Raw genomic sequence first — 20,130 nt, 5'->3', positions numbered from 1 at the left:
TTTTAATTATTATTTATTTATTTATTTTTTTTTTTGGCTGTGTTGTGTCTTCGTTTCTGTGTGAGGGCTTCCTCTAGTTGTGGCAAGCGGGGGCCACTCTTCATCGCGGTGCGAGGGCCTCTCACTATCGCGGCCTCTCTTGTCGCGGAGCACAGGCTCCAGACGCGCAGGCTCAGTAGTTGTGGCTCACGGGCCTAGTTGCCCGGCGGCATGTGGGATCTTCCCAGACCAGGGCTCGAACCCGTGTCCCCTGCATTGGCAGGCAGATTCTCAACCACTGCGCCACCAGGGAAGCCCTGTTGGTACATTATTTTAACTTCTTTAGCTGCGCAGTCTCACATGGGCTCCTCCTTGCTTATTCTATAATGGTGGTTGCTAAAGTACATTCTACCGGCCTTTTTGAGTCTGGGCACAGTGTGCCGGTGGGGAATTCTAATTCTGACCCTGTCTCTACATGATTCTTTCCAGGCAACACTGCCCAACTTCTTCTCTTAGATGTGTAAGGTCAATTACATCACTTCCCCTCCCTGTGTCTGTTCCCTCATTTATCAAATGAGGGGCTGTAATCATGCATCACTTAGACCCTCTCTAGCTCTAAAAAAATTTTTGAAATCCTGGAATACATCCTTAGCTGTTTGACTTAATCAATTTGGTAGTCCTGTGGAAACACGGGTCCTACCTATGATAAAGCAGAAATGATATTTCCTCAGGCTATCTCAGTGATTCTCAATGTTGAAGCCAATGGGATGTCATTTGGAGATGGAGCTTTTGGGAAGTAATTAGGGTTAGATGAGGGCGGGGCCCACATCATGAGATTAGTGTTCTTATTAGAAGAGACACCAGAGGGCTTTCTTCACCACCCCCTCCCCCAAGCACATACCAAGGAAAGGCCATGTGAGGTCACAGCTAGAAGGTTGCCACTTACAAGCCAGGAACAGAGAGCTCTCACAAGAACCTGAACTGGCCCACACCTTGATCGGACTTCTCAGCCTTCAAACTGTGAGAAGCAAATTTCTATTGTTAAAGCCACCTAGTCTATGGTATTTTGTTCTGGCAGCCTGAGCCAACTAGGACAGCAAGCATTCTCTAGGATAGTCATGGTGCCTGAGCCTTGGATATCTTCATGATGAAAGTCATGGCGCCTGAGCCTTGGATATCTTCATGAAGACCAACCCTTATGTACTCAGAGCAATATGGAATGTATCATCAAACAGGCAAAGCAGAGGCTTTTAATGTCTTGTTCAAGTGAAGATGACCAGCGTTGTCCCACAATTTCTATGCATTGCTGTGTGTTAGGAGTCGGAATTATCTGAACTAGACTGCAAAGTACTTTAAATAAGTACTAAATAGGTAGCCACGGGAACAACCAACTCAGTCCTCTTTGGAAGCAGGAAGGGTAGGAGTTATAAAAGTATACGAGTCAGAATTAAACAAGAAAATGGATGTCTCCAGCCACAAAACTAATTCTTGCAGCATGTCATTTTCAGCACTATAATGATTTCCATAGTACAGCTTTTAGCTCCACTGGAAATGACAATGCAGGTGTCACCCTGAATATCATACACTTTAATGGCATCTTGTGTATTCTTATCCTTTCAGAACCAACTCAAATGTCATCTCTTCTGTGACTTTTCTCAATGTCATTTGAAAATGACTTTGTATATTTTTGCATTCCATAGTCCCCATACAATATTTATTCATCTTTCCTTGGGGCTCCCATTGCAACTTGCTTGTAATTCCATAAGGCGTTTATCACATCATATTACAGAAAGTTGTGTGTCCTTTCTGTCCTGTTAGATAATGAACTCTTTGAGGGCAAGGCCATGGACATAGAAGTTACTCAATAAAAGCTTGAATGAATGAATGAAGTCTTGCTCCTTTGCATATGACTCATTCTTCATTCATCCCAGAATTCCAAAGACTCTGACTCAGCTGCCACACTAAGGCTCTCTCTACCTCCATCTGCCCACCTATTATATGATACTATAAACTGTAGTTAAACATTGTCTTTTTTTTTTTTTTTGGCCTCAGAATCTTTAATGAGTCATGGGAGCTACCAGGATGCAAAGCCAGTATGCTCTAAGGTCACATATGAAGATTTGATGTTTTCATAATATTTGTCCCAACTGTTGTTTTGTCCATATTTCAAAGACCTCTTGACCTGTATTCATCCTGAAATTGTTGACACTTCACAGCTGCCAAAAGTCAACCACAGAAACATGGACTATTATGTGGCCTAATTTGGGAGGTCTGCCCCCAGTTTACTAGGAGAGTAACTTTCCTGTAGTTTACTGTCTTGACCAACAACTTTAAATAAAATTAAACCAATCAGCTTGGCAGGGGTCAGGTGAAAGCCCATCAGAAATGAACACGCAACATCGCTAAAATGATAAGCCACTGGAAAATACAGTCAGTACACAGAGAACTTTTCAGGATCCCATGGATGGATGGAAACTGTCGCTTTATACACAGATATCATGAATTAGCTAACAAAAGTCCCTCTGTCGTGATGCTTACTGATTAAAATGTAACTTCCTCTCGGAAAAAAAAAAATTAAACCAATCATTTTGATAACAATCCACGTGTTAAATTCAGTTAAATATTGAGAAAATTCTGTTTTCAGGTTAAATTCTATAGCACAATTTTCCATTAGCTACTGAGTCTGTCATGCAGCTGAATGAAGAAGTGAGCAGATCTTATCCCACATGCTTACATCCCTCTGCATTCCTCTTTTCTCCCTTCCTCTGTGCTAAAATCTGGCCCATTTTTTTTTTCCCTTACGAATCTTGATCATGTTTGGCTGTTACCTATATGCTACCCCAAAGGAAATCTCCTCAGAGTTTGGAAAGTTAAATAGTTGAAGACCTAACAAGACATCAGGCATCAGTGTATGTTGTGGTGAAAGGACAGAGGTTGACATTTTAAGCAAGTTTCCTGCCTTCAAATAACACCAGGTAGGCAGCCAGCCCCCAGGCATCTATGATAGATGTGGCCATACTAAGTGATGTGTAGAAGGGAGTAGAGAAATACTGGGGTATTGTTTTAAATAAAGTTCTTAAGTTAATTCATTTTTCCACCCTCCCTCTTTACCTCCCTCCTTATCTCCCTTACTCTCTCCTTTCCTCTCTCCTTCCTTCCTCCCTCCCTCCCTCCCTCTCTTCCTTCCTTCCATCCCCCCTTCCTTCCTCCTTTCCTCAAGTACTTATTGAGCAATTATGATGACCTAGGCACTCTTCTAGGCTTGGAGGAAACAGCAATGAATAAGACCAGGTCCCTGTACCCTCATGGAGCTTACATTCTGGTAGAAGAGAGGTAAAATAGGCAAAGAAATAATATGCAGTTTCAAGAAGAAACTACTTTATTTTATTTATTTTATGAAAAATAAAAATGAGCAAAGGGTGTGAGAGTTCCTCAAAAAATTAAACATAAAATTACCATATGAACCACCAGTTCCACTTTTGAGTATATAGACCCCAAACAATTGAAAACATGGTCTCAGACAGATATTTGTGCCCTCATATTCAGAGCAGCATAATTCACAATAGCCAAAAGGTGGAAGAAACCCAAGTGGCCATCAGTGGATGAATGGATAAACAAAATGTGGTGTATATATACAATGGAATATTATTTCGCCTTAGAAAGGAAGGAAATTCTGGCATGTGCTCTAACATGGATGAACCTTGACAGTATTTTGCTAATAAGTGAAATAAGTCAGAAACAAAAGGACAAATATTGTATGATTCTATTTATATGAGGTACCTAAAGCAGTCAAATTCGTAGAGATAGAAAGTAGAATAGTGGTTTCCAGGAGTTGGGGAAAGGGAAGAATAGTGAGTTATTGTTTAATGGGTACAGGATTTCAGTTTGGGAAGATGAAAAAGTTCTGGAGATGGATGGTGGTGATGATTGAACAATAGTGAAAATGTACTTAGGGCCAATGAACTGTACACTTAAAAATGGTTAAAATGTTATGTATATTTTCACAATAAAAAATCAAAAAAAATCTTTTAAAAAATAGGCAAGGGGAAGGAGTAGGAATGACTTTGGTTAGGACTGTCGGGGGAAGGCTCCTCTGAGGAGGAGCTGACATTTGAGTAGAGATCAACTAGAATGATGAGGAGAACATGGGATGATGACACAGGGCAGTAGTTTTGGATTTTGTTCTAAGCACAACCTTGGGAAGGTTTTGGTCAGTTAATCTGATTTGCCACTTTAAAATATTATACTGGCTTCCATGTGAAAAGCAGACTGAAAGGAAGAAATCTGGAAGCTAGAAGACCAATTAAGAGACTGTGGCAGTTGTCTAGACAAGTGACTGGTGGCTCAGGTGATGTTGAGATAATAAGGGAGGTGATGAGCAGAGATTGGATTGGGATATCTTTTTAAGGTAGAGTCATCATGATTTGCTGATGGATTGGATGGAGGAGGGGCAGCGAGGGAAAGAGATGCATTAAAGATGGTATCTGGGTTTTTAACTGAGTAACTGATAGGTCTTGCCATCCACTGAGATGGAAATGACTAGAGGAAAAGCTAGTTGGGGAATGGTAAGGGGTGTGGAGAGGCAATCAAGAGATGTGTTACATAAAAAGTGAAATCATAAACTCAGGGTCTAGCAGAGTACTAGTACATAGAAGCCATTTATTAAATACTTGAATGAATAAATGGATGAATAAATGAATGAATGAATGAATGAAACTGAATGGGTAAATGGAGGCAGGGAGGAATGAAGAAAGGAAACTAACTCTAAATTTTACAAAATATGAAAGAGAATATTTGGCGAAATGACATGATGGTAAAGACACCAGGCTAGAATTTGGGAGAACTAGGTGCGAGTCTAAGACAATATTTCCAAACTTCAGATTCCTTCTTCCTCTCAGCTTTTAGTCTGGGACCTCCCCCTTTACTCCTCCACAGGAAATGTGCTCACAGCTTTATTCACCCCAGTGGACAAGCCCATAACCCTTGCATCCCTGTGCGAGGTTGCGGAGCTCACAACCCTAACAGGGAGCAACCAATCAGTGAGTGCCTACGGCAGGGAACAGCCAATCAATGAGCTCCTCTGACAGGGACGAGCCAATCAGTGAGTGGTTGGCTTTGCACTCACCAACCATGCCTTCCCCACACGCATCGCACAGGCTGGGCGTCCCCGCAAGCGTTGTGCAGCAGCTCCCTCGACTGTCCAGAGCAATTCTCATAAAATCAGTTTCGCAAAGTGTCTCGGTTTTTAAGGGCATGGCTTTCAGCAAGCAGAAGACAAGGTTAGTTCTTGCTGCGTATTGGCTGGACTTGTGTTGACTGATCCACTAATTGCTCCTGCTGAGCCTTCAGGCTGGTTGCTCCTGATAGTCACCAAGGGAGGAGAGAGCAACAGTGGGAAGAAAATATTTTTAAAGTCACCTTCACAATTACAGAGGCACAGTGTAAAATGAGAAAGACGTGAAAATACTGTAAAACGGCCTCGCCGCGCAGGTTTTCACACACTAACCACCTTTGTACTGGCTCTTCTACAGGACTGAGGCTACAGAGCGCGTCTACATCAGACCTCTCGCCTGTTTCTCTTCCGGCAAAGAGCAGCCCACCAACGGCCTTCTGGACCAGCTCTCCGCAAAGCCCTCCCGCCTCCCCTACCGGTGGAACGCCCAGCACCTCGGTCCTCCCAGATACAACATCGGCCCGGACACCTCCATCCGCCAAGAACGACTCCGCAGAGCCCAGAGAAGAGGAACCCACCAGCCCAGCCTCCAACTGGGAGGGCACAGACACAGACGCCTCGCCAACAAGCGGTGGGGTCCACTTAACACCCACGCTCGAGGAACACACTTCAGACACTCCCGAGGCCAGGGTGCCAGCTACAGGGTCACAGTCCCCCGTTGAGTCTCCCGCACTCACCTCCCCTCAAGCGCCAGCCTCATCACCTTCACCCCCATCAACCTCACCGCCAGAGGAAGTTCCCTCTGCCTCTGTGAGCACCAGCCGTAACTCCGCTGAGGCCAGCACCAAGCCCACAGGAGCTCTAACCACATCAGAGCCCCCAGCGGAGGACCACAGCTCTGGCCACAGAGCCACTTCACATGCCCCAGCCGAGCCAGTGCCCACCGAGACCACGGCCCAAGCAACTGTGCCCCCCAGAGTGACCTGTATGCTGATAGACACGGAGACCACCACCGCCTCGCCCGGGGTGATCATGCAGGAAGTGGAGCATGAGCTAAGTTCAGGTGAGTCTCTGGCTAGAGCACGTGGCCTTGATGACACTGAGGTGCTAAGAATGCCGTTCAGTTAACCAAACACAATGGATTAAGTATGAATTTTGGAGCGCAACACCCAGCTGAATTATAATTCCTAAGAATTTCCACAAGTGCAAACTTTACTTTTAGTCTCTTAATAATTTCCCCATGATAGTTCATTAATTGTGGCCCATCTTTATAATTTGTCTTCACGTATGTCTTCATGTATGTAAACCAATGAGACTGGTTAAGCAAAGTCTTTGGGTTGAGCTTCCTGGGTTTCAGTTCTGGCTCCTGACCTTGGGCAGATTACTTCATCAGGGTGCCCTTATTTTTCCTCATCTGTAAAATAGGGATAAAGAAAGCTGTATCATACATGGCTCTTGTGGAGATTAAATGAAATGACATATAAAGTGCTTAGAATAGTTCCTGGCAGAGAGTAAGTACTCAGGAAATGTCAGTTGTTATTATGATTTTGCTCGATGCATTAATGCAATGTTTACCTCACGGAAACAGTCAAAGAAAGTAGGGGGGGCTGGAGAGAATGTGCTTATTCTTTAGAGTCACTGATATATTTCATGGGAAAGACAGTAAATTTTATGGAATGTCATGTTTGTTTTTATTCTCCCAGAAACCCTGTAAAGTTAGTATTATTTTTATCTTGATTTTGCAGTCTTGGAAATTATGATAGAGATTTAGGGTCTTTTCTGAGGTCACATGCATCTGACATTGAAGTGAAGTCTGGAAACTTTAGGGCATTGGGCAGGAAAAGGCCTTAAAAGGAACATTTGGCCTCTTGATTAAGAAACAGTGAGGTGAGAGCAGCCAGCAGGTGAAGGGGAAAATGGAGCTTTAGCCCCTCGCCTGAGTCGTCTCGCCAGGGGCCATGGACTCAGAGGGCAGTATTTGGGACTGAGCCACACAGGACCAGCTGGGGGTCAAAGAAATGGCTGTGACTGAGGAGAAATTAACATCTTTTAACAAATAATTGATAAACAACCATTATGAATGGAAACTCTGGTAAACAGTGGAGGTGGGGAGAAACAGAGCTCAGATTAACAAGACATAACTCCACATGGAGGAGCTCACAGTTTACTAAGGGATAAGGTCCCAAAGAATTGCAAATTCTTATTTCAAAGGCCCAGTGTATATCAGTGAGAGTCCCAACAAGAGAGAGGGATACAATCAAACTGGGATAAAGGAATGAATTACAAAGGTACAGCTGGTGTATAAGAAAACCACAGGGGATCATAATTGCAGAGCTGTCATGAGTCAGGCCTAGGAGGAGAGAATAGTAACCAGAAGCCAGAAGGAGGGTCTTGTAGAATAGACCACCTTGGGAGGAGTAGGGAGGGACACAGCTAACTCAAGGTTAACCTCTGGGAGTGAAGGGAATCTATACTCTGCCCTCCCTCTCCCCCCCTACTCTGATATGCAGCCGGAAGCCAAGGACAAGGAAGCCCGTTGTGGTGCGTACAGTTCAGCCTCCTGAAGGGCAAGTCAGAGAGCGAAGTGGAGAAAGGTGGAGAGTGGATCTGGAGAGGCAAAAGGAGGGAATCCGGCCCTCGCAGTCCAAACATAGCTTTCTCTGTGTAGCCCCGTCCCCATTAGCGCCCTGTTTGTACCTCCGGCCAGCACTTAGCACGCTGTGTTTAGATGTGTACTTTCTGTCTTTACTTTCTGCCACATCCCCACTTTCTGTCTGATACTTTCCATGCTGCCAGCATGCAGGGAATATCTCAAGAATGGACTCGGTACCTGGAGCAGAGTGGGTGTTGACTCAGTGTCCTCAGGTCTGTCCCTAACAATGGTGCCATCCAAGAACAGGCTTGAGGCAGTGGCCCCATCTCTTCCCTTTCCTAGTTCAGACCTCACCACCACCTGCACTACTTCTTCAGTTTTCTAACTGGTTTCCCTTTCTCCACACTCTGCCCCCTCCAGGATACCTTAGACATGGTGGATCAATATCCTGAGCAGAAATTCTGAGCTTGGCATGCAAGAGACTCCCTAATGTGGCATAACCTACTACTTTTTCCAAGTCCCTCAGTTTCATGGGCTGGATTATACAAGACAGCCCTGTTCCACTGTTCCGGCTTGTGTTTTAGACCATGTGTCTTGATTTCCTCAACTCAAAGCCAGCAGGGCTAAGAGACACAAAATTAGGGACAGAGCTGGGTCATGAACCAGAACTTTATAGTTCTAGGGAATATGGCCCCCAGTAAGAACTCCAGGGTAAATGAATGAAGGAAAGATTGAATGACTTGAGAGGAAGGTGTGACAGGTCAGAGGGAGGTCACTGAGCATGGCCAGTGTACATTTCACAGACCCAAGGGGATTCATCCCTTCTGATCTATTAAATTGAAGAATATTTACTGTGCATCCACCAGGACCCGGTGCTTGATGCAAAGAAGTATTAATAAGTGTAAGACCTGTCCTCTGAGATTTTACAGTTTAAGTAAAAAGAAAGGACACAAGTAACTCTTAACCACTCAGTTTCTGATCTGAGAATGAACCAAGGTGGGTGGGAGGATCTTTGAGCAGATGTGATACAATCTATTCATTTCAAGGGTGAAGAAATTGCGTCCCAGAAGTTTAGAGTGACTCACCCAAGGTTACACTGCCCAGTGGTAAAGCTGGGCACAGAGCCCAAATCCTTTAAACCACCACTGGGTCTTCTTTAAGCACCAGGATTGCCGCACGGCTCCTCCATCAGCCCAGCAAACTAGGCAGCACGCTGTGACACTGTGCCCACAGGTGACTATCTGCAGATGTTTTTGTTCGGAGACTCTTGTGCTGCCTTAATAGTGGCAGTAATCATACTACACTTTTGTTGAGCATATTGTCTTATTCTGTATGAGTTCACATAGCATATTTCTATAATCCAAGGACTTATCCATTCAACAAATATCCAGACATAGTCACCAATAAATAATTCAAAAACAAGGTAAATGTTATGGGAGTTAGATTTGACTGGCGGGATTAGGGAAGGTTTCATGATAGAGGGAGCACATGAGCTGAGTTGTAGGAGATGAAGGGAATTGCGGCCCGAGGAGAAGACAGGGCAGGGGAGATTCAGGCACCTGTGTGCTGCACATACCTGGGTTCAGAATCCAGCCAGCAGCTGCAAGCACGGAAATTGCTCTGGTCGGGGTATCTGGTACCCTCCACATTGCCAGCTCTGAGGGTTAATGCTCAGTCCTGGCATACCCGACCTAGCAGCAGCATTTGACACAGATGGTCACTGCCCTCATTTTGAAGCACTGTTTCCACTTCACCTCCAGGACACCTCTCTCTTGGTTCGTCACACTGCTCCTTCTCAGTGTCTGTCGCCTTGCTTCACCCCCTCCCCTTCCTACACTGGAGCACCCTGGGGCCAACATTTCTTCCTCTCCCCCAGCTCTCCACACGCACGCTCTCCTCTTCTCCCCACACCCACTCCTGAGATGACCTCATCACGTCTCGTGACTTAAAATGCCATCCACATGCTGATAGCCCGGAGATGTAAAATTCTATCCCTGTTTTGTTTCATTGAACTAAAGACATGTCGACACCCAGCTGTCAGCTAACTCATGGTCTCCACTTGGGTGGCTCTTAGGCATTTCAGATGTCATACGGATCAGATGAATTACTGATTTCCTCACCCCTCCGTCCAGTCCTCCCTCAGAAACTGTGGGATAATCCTAGACTTCTTTCATCTCTCATATACGCTGCATCTGGTCCCTCAGGACCCAATTTCCTCTCACCCCTCGGTCCTCTCTCACATGTGGGACTTTAATACCCCTGTAACTGATCTCACTACTCACCACACCCTTGCCGGAGAGACCCTTTTCAAAACCGAGGACAGATCCTGTCCCTCCTCAGCTCTAACACTCCATTTGCTTGCCCTTCTGAATCAGAGTAAAAGCTGAAGTCTGTGTCATGCCTGTGGTGCTGAGCACACTCGGAACCCCCCCTGCCTCAGTGCTCTCACCTGCTTCCGCTTTCACCAGCAAACACACTGCAATCTTACCACTTCTTGAACAGACCGCAGACCCTCTTGCCCCAGGGCCTTTGCACTTACCATTCCCTCTGCCTGAAACATTTTCCTGCTGGGTCTTCAGTGGCTCGCTCCTTTTCATCAGGAAGGACTTTGTTCAGCTGTCATCTCCTCAGGAGCCTTTCCTCATATCCCTGTCTGAAACAGTAATCGCATCACCATGGATCCCTTTATCCTGCTTTACTTTCCTTTTAATCACTTACCACTTTCTTTTTTTTTAATTTTTTTTTTAACATCTCTATTGGAGTACTTACCACTTTCTGACATTATCTCATTTATTTGGTGAGTAGGTGTCTGCTTTCTGCCACTAGACTGTCAGCTCCATGAAAGCAAGGACGTTGCTCACAAATAGGAAGATGTAGGTTACATCCCCAACCCCTGAGACAGAGCCTGACACATGGTAGACTCGAAATAACACTTGTTGGATAAATGTATGAAAGAGGCAATCAGCCAGTACCAGGGAAGCTATTTAATCTCTCTGAGCCTTGGTCTTCTCACCAATAAAATGGGATAAGGGTAGTCTCCAAATGATGGGGTTATTAAAAAGTTTAGTTGACGTCTGGAGCCTGTGCTACGCAACGGGAGAGGCCGCGACCCTGAGAGGCCCGCGCACCGCAATGAAGAGTGGCCCCCACTTACCACAACTAGAGAAAGCCCTCACACAGAAATGAAGACCCATCCAGCCAAAAATAAATATAATAAATAAATAACTTTTAAAAAAAAAAAAAAAAGTTTAGTTGAGATAGGAAACTAAATACCCCTGTAACTGATCTCACCACTCACCACACCCTCACCGGAGAGACCCGGCGAGGGTCTATGTACAGCATAGCGGCTGTTGAGCAATGACTCTGTTGATGTCTATGCTTGTTATTTTACTATTATTTACCACTATCATCAGCATCATCATTATTGTTATTATTTGGCTATTGTGATTGCTATTATCACTGTTACTGTGTTTATCATAATGAAGACTGTCCATCATCTTCAACGAACTCTTATTGAGCTTTCACTGTGAGTCAGGCATCTGGCTAGACAGTGGGGCTTTGGCCATGAATGAGACAGTCGCCACCCTTGTGGAGTTTACAGTGTCGCGTGTACACAGCATGGCAAGTAGCCTGTGGATCCCAGGATGGATCCCAGGATGTGTGGAGGAGGACATTGCAGAAGAAGCCAGAAGGCAGATTTCAGGACAAGTGTTAGAGGACCCTGGGTAGCAGGATGAGACAACTTACTTTACTTGACAAGCCATTGATAGTCACCAAAGGCTTTTGATCAGAGGCAGAAAATGTTCAGAATTATACCTAAGAATATTCAACTGGCAGGAATACATGTACGTAAACTGCAGGGAGTTCAGGACTGGTAACACGTAGACCGGTTTATACCTGGTTTCCGGTTGGCCATTGTCACTGACAGACCATGTCATTTAGCTACTCTGACTTTAAGCGCTCTTCACTATAATTTGAACACAAGAGAGACAATCTTCCAGGGGTTTTGTTGTTGTTGTTGTTGGCTTATCATACCACAAAAATTGTTTATTAGAATTATCCAAGGCAGAAGGAATGAGATTCACATTCATATAAGGCTTACTGAGAATATACGTGTTCTAAGAACTGGGCTCGTGACTTACACAGGTAACCCTCCATCTAATCTTCAGAACATTCCAGCGAGGTGAGCTGGATGGGATCTCTGCTGTAGGTGACAAAACAGGCACCTGTTTGGTGACTTAAGTCCTCACTTGAGTGACCAGGCCAGGATTCAAATTCAGTTCTCCTGAGTGACCCTAAGTCAGGTCTTCCTTCCACCGTACCCATCCTAGCTGAATTCGTAGAAATGAAAAGTTGGGAAGGACCTACGGCCTCCAGACCTGCTGTGGACATGAGCCGCATGGGATGTTGTCAAACGCCCAGGGCTGCCAGCTGGGCCTGAGGGGTGGGGCTTCCCGATGGGAGGAGAAGAAGGTGGTAGCCGCAGCCATCCGAAAGCAGCTGTGCAGAAGAAACGAGTTTTCATTTTCGTTTTTCAGTTTTTGTTTTGCTTTTAAAGGAAAAGAGAGAGAGATGTGATGTGTTAAATATGGATCGGCTGGGTTATTAAATCAGAGCTCTTCAGGGGTGGAAGCTATGACTACAGTATGTTTGTGACATCCTGAACTGAACTGAACGGTGCCGTGTGAATGCTTAAGGGATGAACTGATACCGCACCCCAAATTATACTCGAATCGTCCCCAATTCCTACATATGCAAACTTTAAAATGATAGTCACTCGGCTGGTTGCAGACTGGGTATTCTCTTTTGTCTGTAAAATCCAAGTGGCCCCTGGTCTTATGCTGTCCTATGCTTTCCATTACAAAGAGAAGGACTCATAATTGTGAAAATGGGTGAAGGCCTTTGAACTTTAATTTGCTAGTCTGACTCCAGATTTATTCAGTATGAACTGTGCTAATAAATACCCTGAAAGAAAGGACACCAGGCAGGCACAGATATCTAATCCCCTCCGCATCCATACCTGCAAGGGACTTTCAGCTGTCAAAACACCTTCTTATTCCAGACCAGCTCTTAGGATAAATATAGGTTTGAAAAATGAATTAACTCCTAGAAAAGGGGGAAGAATCATTTTTAAAGTATTCATAGAAAGATTTTAGGAGTAAAAAAAATATATATGTATTGTAAGTAATACAATAGTAAGTTAATGACCATTATATTTCGATGATCTATTCAAAATATATTAAAGGGGGAAATGAGGATTTAACAAAAAAACGTAAAAGAACATTAAACATTTATTGATCAGATTCTTCCAGATTGCCCAAAATATATCAGAAAGCAATAATCCTAAAAAATATTGTATCTATCTTAGACTCAGTTTTACAAATATTAAGTCATGACATGCCCAGGCCTGGCCTCTAACAGTGAATGGTGCCAACATCTTTTAGCCCAACCCTCCTTCCCTCTCTGTGTTCTTTCCATCACCGAGAACTGTTGGTTTGAACTCTTAGTAGGTCCCAAATTCACCCACTTCTCTTCGCTCTCATTCTCATGTCAAAGCTCTCATAATCCCACCACATCTCTCTTTTCCCATCATGCTGGCTCCTGTCTTTGGTCCACATGAACTGCAAGGCTGACAAGGGTATGTATTATAAATCCTCACTCACATTTTTTCTTTTGTGCCCAATTTCTTTAAACTTAAGCTAAACCTCTAAGCTTGCTCACACCAAGTAAACTCCCATAAGGAGCTCCAACTGTCAGATAATATTTCAGGTAAAAAAAAGATATTCTACATTCTTGTCTCTACTACTTTTATTTCTCCTTTGGTTTACTTTTACTGCCTAAACCTTAATCTGGTTTTAAAATATTTCCAAAATATCCTTTGAAAAATACATGGCAAGGTAATAAAATCAGCTAGTTACCACTGGTATTGTCATCTAGTAGCAATGCAACGCCATCACATACTTCGTCTCTCCTTTCATTACATTTAGAGAGTTTGTCTCCATGGAACACTTTCCTTTTTTTCTGCTTCAAATATTTTCACTAGTCACATATGACTAAAGTGATTTTGGAAATACTTCACTGAGAAAGTGGAATTTAGCTTGTAAGCACAGCTGCTGATATCATAAATGCATCTATGGCTTGTTGGCTCACTGGGAAAACTGGTTGGAATATTCCCGATTCCATATCCAGACTGAACTTACTGTAATCTTCTGACTCAGAAGAGCATGTCTTTTTCGTTCAAAATAATAACAGGAAAGTGAGACCAGATCAGCACTAACCCACTGTGTTCCTCAGAAAAGGTTCTAGAACTCCCCCCCCTGAAGTGGGTTGAGTCAGGAGTATTGCACGAGGAGAACACATAATGGATACTAAGTTGATATTGTCCTCGGTATGCCTTGTTCTCCGGTCCTGGGAAAGAAAAATATCGGCCAGTAAGAGACAGAGTTTTATTTAACAGTATCTTGCTTTTATTATCAGACCCACAGGCCTTCAGGGATAGAACACGGGCTCAAAATTTAAGGTGAACTTAGGTTAAAGTCATAAAATCTCAGTAAGTCCATGGAAGTGGGCCATCAAAAACACTTTGCCATGTTTCTGTTTGGTGAAATTATGGGGTCATTTCAAAGCCAGGCTCTAGGAGGATAAGAATGTTACTTGTAGTACAAACTTTGGCATCAGACTGCCTGGTTCACAGCTCACCAATGCCATTTACTAGATGGATGACCTGGCAAGTTTATTCATCACTGAGTGTCACATTTTCCTCATCTGTAAAATGAGGGTAATAATAGTACTATAATTGCCTTATAGGATTCTTTTTAGAATTAAATGAGACAAGTATATAAAGAGTCCCTTACATAGTTAGCACTAAATAAATGTTGGCTGCTCTTATTATTACAGTTGGGTCCCTAATTCTCAGTGTGGTTACCAACAAGAGTTTGACTCTTCTAGACTTCAGTTTTTTTTTGTTTGTTTTGTTTTTGTTTTTGTTTTTGTTTTTTTTTAATGATTTTATTGGTCTAGGATGACCAACCGTCGGTGTGAGGCTTTTTTTTTTTAAATTAATTTATTTATTTATTTTTGGCTGTGTTGGGTCTTCGTTTCTGTGCGAGGGCTTTCTCTAGTTGTGGCAAGCGGGGGCCACTCTTCATCGCGGTGCGCGGGCCTCTCACTGTCGCGGCCTCTCTTGTTGCGGAGCACAGGCTCCAGACGCGCAGGCTCAGTAGTTGTGGCTCACGGGCCTACTTGCTCTGCGGCATGTGGGATCTTCCCAGACCAGGGCTCGAACCCGTGTCCCCTGCATTGGCAGGCGGATTCTCAACCACTGCACCACCAGGGAAGCCCCAACTTCGGTTTTTTTTAACTTGAAAAAATAAAATGTTTGTGACAACACTTCAAGACTCCCAAAAGGATTATTACTGTAAATATTAGGTAATCAAGATCCATTTTAGCACCTGCCTATAACACAATACAGAAAAGGATAATCTAAAAAGTGTGAAAGAGAAAAGTAACTATGTTCACATTGGAAGTAGTAGCACTTTCATGAAACTTGGAAAATCCAAAGATAAGGGTTAAAGAGTGCATACAACTAGAGATTTCTAGCTGGGAGAAGATAAATCATGGAGGAGGGAGGATACAAACGCTGAGCTTACAGGATTTTGTCCAGGCTCCACTTGCACCTGACAGTGGAGGATTAAGAGCTGGAGGTTGCCTTCTTCCCCTAACTGGCATCAAAGTTTGGAAATTATTTTCTTTCCAAAGTTTTTAACTCTAAAACCTTGGGATCCTGAGTCTGGGAGAAATTAAAGCTTGGTAAAATACAGTCTCCAAAAGCAGGTTCCTACCTTGCCTAGGTGATTAATTACATGGAGGCAAAGCTAAATTAACTAATGGTTCCACAGAGATCCCCAAGTCCTTGGGCTGCAGTAATTATAGTGTCACTGCCCTTTGTCAAGATGTTGAGACAGGTGACCTGAAACTGACTCTCTGCTCCCCAGCCGAGAGTCATTTTTCCATGACAAAAAAATGATAAACCTGCACACTGCAAGTTTATCATTGCAAACAGAGTTAGGACTCTGTCTTGGGCCCTAAGAAGTTCCTCCCTTCCTTCTTGCCGTGTCCTTGGAACCAAGAAAATGCCAGCATGGAAGGCCTTACTTGCCAAGGCTGATGAACCTCAAAGGGGTCTGAGCCTTCACCTGCAGACTAGATGAGTCTCAAAAAGGGCATATACCAATTTTTCTGGTTTATTTTCCCCTTCAGTATTGTTTTATCTGTGGTCATGTCTCATTTTCATCACTGGAATACTGAAGAGATCGAGGAAATACTAAAGAGAACAACCAAAAAACCTTCTTTTTCTGTCTTCATGGAGGTAAATGGTACCTGCGATGCATGATTCTCCCCTCTCTGTGGGGAATTTGCAAAGGGATGACTTCAGAGTTGAGATCCCCAACTTGGCCTCTTAAGTTGAAAGTCAGAGGCTACAAAAGGCTGACTTCTCAGCCGATACGTACCTCCACCTTCCCACTGCCACACAGCTAGTGTCCCCAACTGGAAACCCCCCAGGTTTTCAGGGTTTCCAGTATCTTTTTGATACTCTCAAGGCTAATTGCATTCAAGATACTCCGATAGCAGAGACATGTCAGGATTTCTTTCCCTCTTTCTGATTTGACTCCTGAATAGAAATATCTTTGTCCTTCAGTCAAAGGATTTGATGACCTAACATGATACTGCTCACCCACTCACACTGTAGATCAGAATTTTCACAAGAGGAGAAGGAGACTTCTCCTCATCCAGGACAAACAGTAGAGGGGATTCTCTGATCTTTTTTTAATAATTATTCCCCAGAAATCTCTCCAACACTGTCCCTCCATCCCTCAAGAGGTCTAGGGTAGGTCTGACTCAGAACTGAGATCCCCACTCATGTCAGGGTGTGGTTCTCTCAGCCCAGAACAGGTTATAATTCAGCCCAGGCTGAATTACATTTATTATATAAGGTAATTTTGAAAGAGTTATGATAGGCTTCTAAAGCCAGGCACTGTGAATCTGCCCTGCAGGAAAGAATGAGAAGCAGAAACTGACACGAAGCATGTTTAGGGAGAATCATCAGGGCTTAGTTAGCGTCATGGTCTTAGAAATACAGTCTCTGTTCATGTCTGCACTGCTACCCCGGGGGTCAGGTAAGTCAGGACAGCTGTCCCTTCTGTGCCACATTTCCCCTGTTTTGGCCTCCACCAAGAAGCAGTATTCAGGAAGCTGCCACATTCCCTAAAGTAGTGACAGGTGTTGACACTGGCCCTGATGACCCCGACTCTCTGCCCTCCATTCTTCCTGGCCTCCTCCAGGGGATCTGAGGGCTGTGATCTACCCCCAATCCAGCATCTCACCCCGAGTTTCTTTGTGAAAATTTGGTTCGTGGGAGCAGTGTTCCCAAAGGTATGATTTAAGTCCCTACACAGGTAGTATGCAAGAGGATGAACCTTTTTTATTCTAATAAAAACTACGCTTTTGTTTCAATATGAATTTGAAAAAAAAAACTAAAATAGCGCATCAAACTCATGATTTCATAGCTATCATTGCTTAGGGTGTGGCTATATGTAGTCAGTATCTAAAGAAAAATAATTTAATTTAAAGACAGCTATTAAGAAAATAATAGCATCAGTTGATGTGGACATGGCAAAAATCATGAGAGTGATATAGAGATGTTTGAATTTTGAAAACATTGTCGTGACGTAGAGGATGGGGTCTTGTTTTTGTTTATTGCCTCAGCTATCAGTGCCTTAAGGCTTTTACTTGAGGTAAGACCAAGAAGCAGAAAATTTAAAAGAAGGCAAACCAAGAATTCAAAGGTATCTAGTCCCAGCTCTGCCACTGATGAAGTCTGATCTCAACCAAATCTCTTAATTTCTATGTTATCATCTGTAAAGTGAAGGGGTTAGAGGCAATGAACCTTCTTAATTTCCCTTCAACAGTAAAATTACATTATTCCATTGGTCATGATCAGGCTGGAAGCAAAACTTGAGCTTGAGATCCGCAATCATTTTGAATACTAGGGTTGGCTCAGATCTTTTCTGGATTCAAGTTTCTTCCTGGCTTCACAGTTTTTATGGATAAGAGACGCCCAGAGACTGAGACCTTTGTAATGCACTTCATGATGGACAAAGCATTTTAAATACACTGTTTAATTTGTAAAAGCACTCTGAGAGGAACCAAGTGATTCATCAAAGTTGGGCACATAGTAAACAATAAACATCAGTTGTGTGACTGATTGAACGAATTCTCACTTTACAGGTAGAGATAGGGACACAAATGAGGCCATAGAGGCGGGAAGGAGTAAAGTGACTTGCCCAAGACTATTCAGCTAGTGCGTGTATAAAGCCAGTCTTCACGCCAGGTCTTCTGGTCACAGAAAGTAGAGGAGCATAAGTTTGGGGAATCCAGCCTCAAAGGTTGAATCCCATTTCTGCATACTAACCAGTTGAATAGATTTTTGTTAACTGCTTTTGCTAAACTCCTACGTGAAGATACCTACCCCGCTCTGCCTAGCTCAGTGCCTGGCACAGGGAACTGCAGTAAAGTATGGCTGCTGAGACTTTTATGACCACGATTGTTTTTCTTAATGCTTTTATTACTGTTCTTGGCACAATACTAGAGATGTCCCCTGAGAACTGTTGTTAAGCCAAGACTGAATTCAGTCTTTAAGGAGAGTCTGTTAATAGCATACAGATGTAGGAGTCACCCCTGTTTCGGGAAGAATCCTTACTCCCTGTGGGCTCCTTTTGGTCTGGAGAGCACTGAATGAGAGGAATGCTGCCTGACGTGATGTTGATGGGAAGCTGATGTGTGGCCATCGGCTTGTCAGGATGCTATAGGGAAGGGATGAGGAGCGCTGTTTGCTATTCTTAGAAACCCAGCCTAGTTTACATTACAGGTGTCAAACGAGAGCTGGGGTTGGGCGACCTAAACAGGTAGTTATAAAAAATTCCAGGTGGGAAAGAGGCTTCATTTGTGTTGGGAAAGATTGTAATTGTAAGTGAAGTAAGGAAATTTTAAAACCATGGTAACCAGGAACTGTGCCGACTTGTGTGCCCTGTTTGGCATTGATTACAAACCTGTGCTCCCTGCATCCTTAAAGTACAGCTGATGTGCCTGCAGGAGAGAGAAATGAAGAAAAAAGAAACACACACTTGCTTGGATGAATGCAAATCTTTTATTATCTCAACAGAGATTTGTGTTTCTAGTATACCTTTTTACCTATATGCTACCCAAGTAGGTAGAATGCTTTTAGATAAAAGTAAAGCCAGTCCCCAAACCAGGGCTTCTGATTACAGGAAGTGGAAAAGTATAGATATTAGGGATCCTGCCCAAAGTTTGAATCCCAAGTCTGCCCACTGACCAATTCTGCAAACTAACTAGCTTTTAAGAAATAGTATAAACATGAAGTAAAAGATTCCAATTGTGGTCATATTTGACTAATTTTAATAAAGTTTACCTCTGCCACTGTGTAAAGAAATGATTAAGCAGTACTTTAATGATTTAAAGATTTGAAGGGATGGGGCAGCAGAGAGAAGGACTAACACAGAGACAAACTTAGATTGTGCTAATTAAAAACAGTTCTGTATCATATTTGCATGCAAGCTGTATGCCTTATAAAGGAGTTTTAATTTTGCATCATAACTACTTATAAAGTTCAATTTAACAAATAGCTACACTTTCAGAAAAATCAGTTTTTTTTTTTGCTTTTTAATGTCCTTTATTTTTTAATTTCTTTTAACACCTTTATTGGAGTATAATTGCTTTACAATGGTGTGTTAGTTTTTCCAGTATAACAAAGTGAATCAGCTATACATATACATATATCCCCATATCCCCTCCCTCTTGCTTCTCCCTCCCACCCTCCCTATCCCACCCCTCTAGGTGGTCACAAAGCACCGAGCTGATCTCCCTGTGCTATGCGGCTGCTTCCCACTAGCTATCTATTTTACATTTGGTAGTGTATATATGTCCATGCCACTCTCTAACTTCGTCCCAGCTTACCCTTCCCCCTAACCTGTGTCCTCAAGTCCATTCTCTACATCTGTGTCTTTATTATTCCTGCCCTGTCCCTAGGTTCTTCATAACCATTTTTTTTTTTTTTAGATTCCATATACATCTGTTAGGATATGGTATTTGTTTTTCTCTTTCTGACTTACTTCACTCTGTATGACAGTCTCTAGGTCCATCCAGGTCTCTACAAATGGCCCAATTTCATTCTTTTTTATGGCTGAGTAATATTCCGTTGTATATATGTACCTCCATCTAGCTGGTTCTTGCCTAAAAATTTTGTTGCTCTCTGTCCAAGTTCAGCCCATCCTTTAGAGAACAGTTTCATTCCCACCTCTTCCCTACT

At 43.3% G+C, this 20,130-nt stretch overlaps 1 protein-coding gene across 1 annotated transcript in view; it reads left to right on the top strand.

The window, feature by feature from the left end:
- PARM1 (prostate androgen-regulated mucin-like protein 1) overlaps positions 1 to 20,130 on the top strand; it is a 101,232-nt gene that overhangs the window by 61,949 nt on the left and 19,153 nt on the right. The window contains exon 2 of the mRNA XM_059922848.1: positions 5,511 to 6,215. Within this exon, the coding sequence (XP_059778831.1) occupies positions 5,511 to 6,215 (705 nt within the window). The remainder of the gene's footprint in view (positions 1 to 5,510; positions 6,216 to 20,130) is intronic.

Source organism: Balaenoptera ricei, chromosome 5, assembly GCF_028023285.1.
Source record: "Balaenoptera ricei isolate mBalRic1 chromosome 5, mBalRic1.hap2, whole genome shotgun sequence".
In the NCBI taxonomy this organism is placed as follows: Eukaryota; Metazoa; Chordata; class Mammalia; order Artiodactyla; family Balaenopteridae; genus Balaenoptera; species Balaenoptera ricei.
Note: the sequence above shows the minus strand (reverse complement) of the source record. Positions and strands in the feature narration are given on the sequence as shown.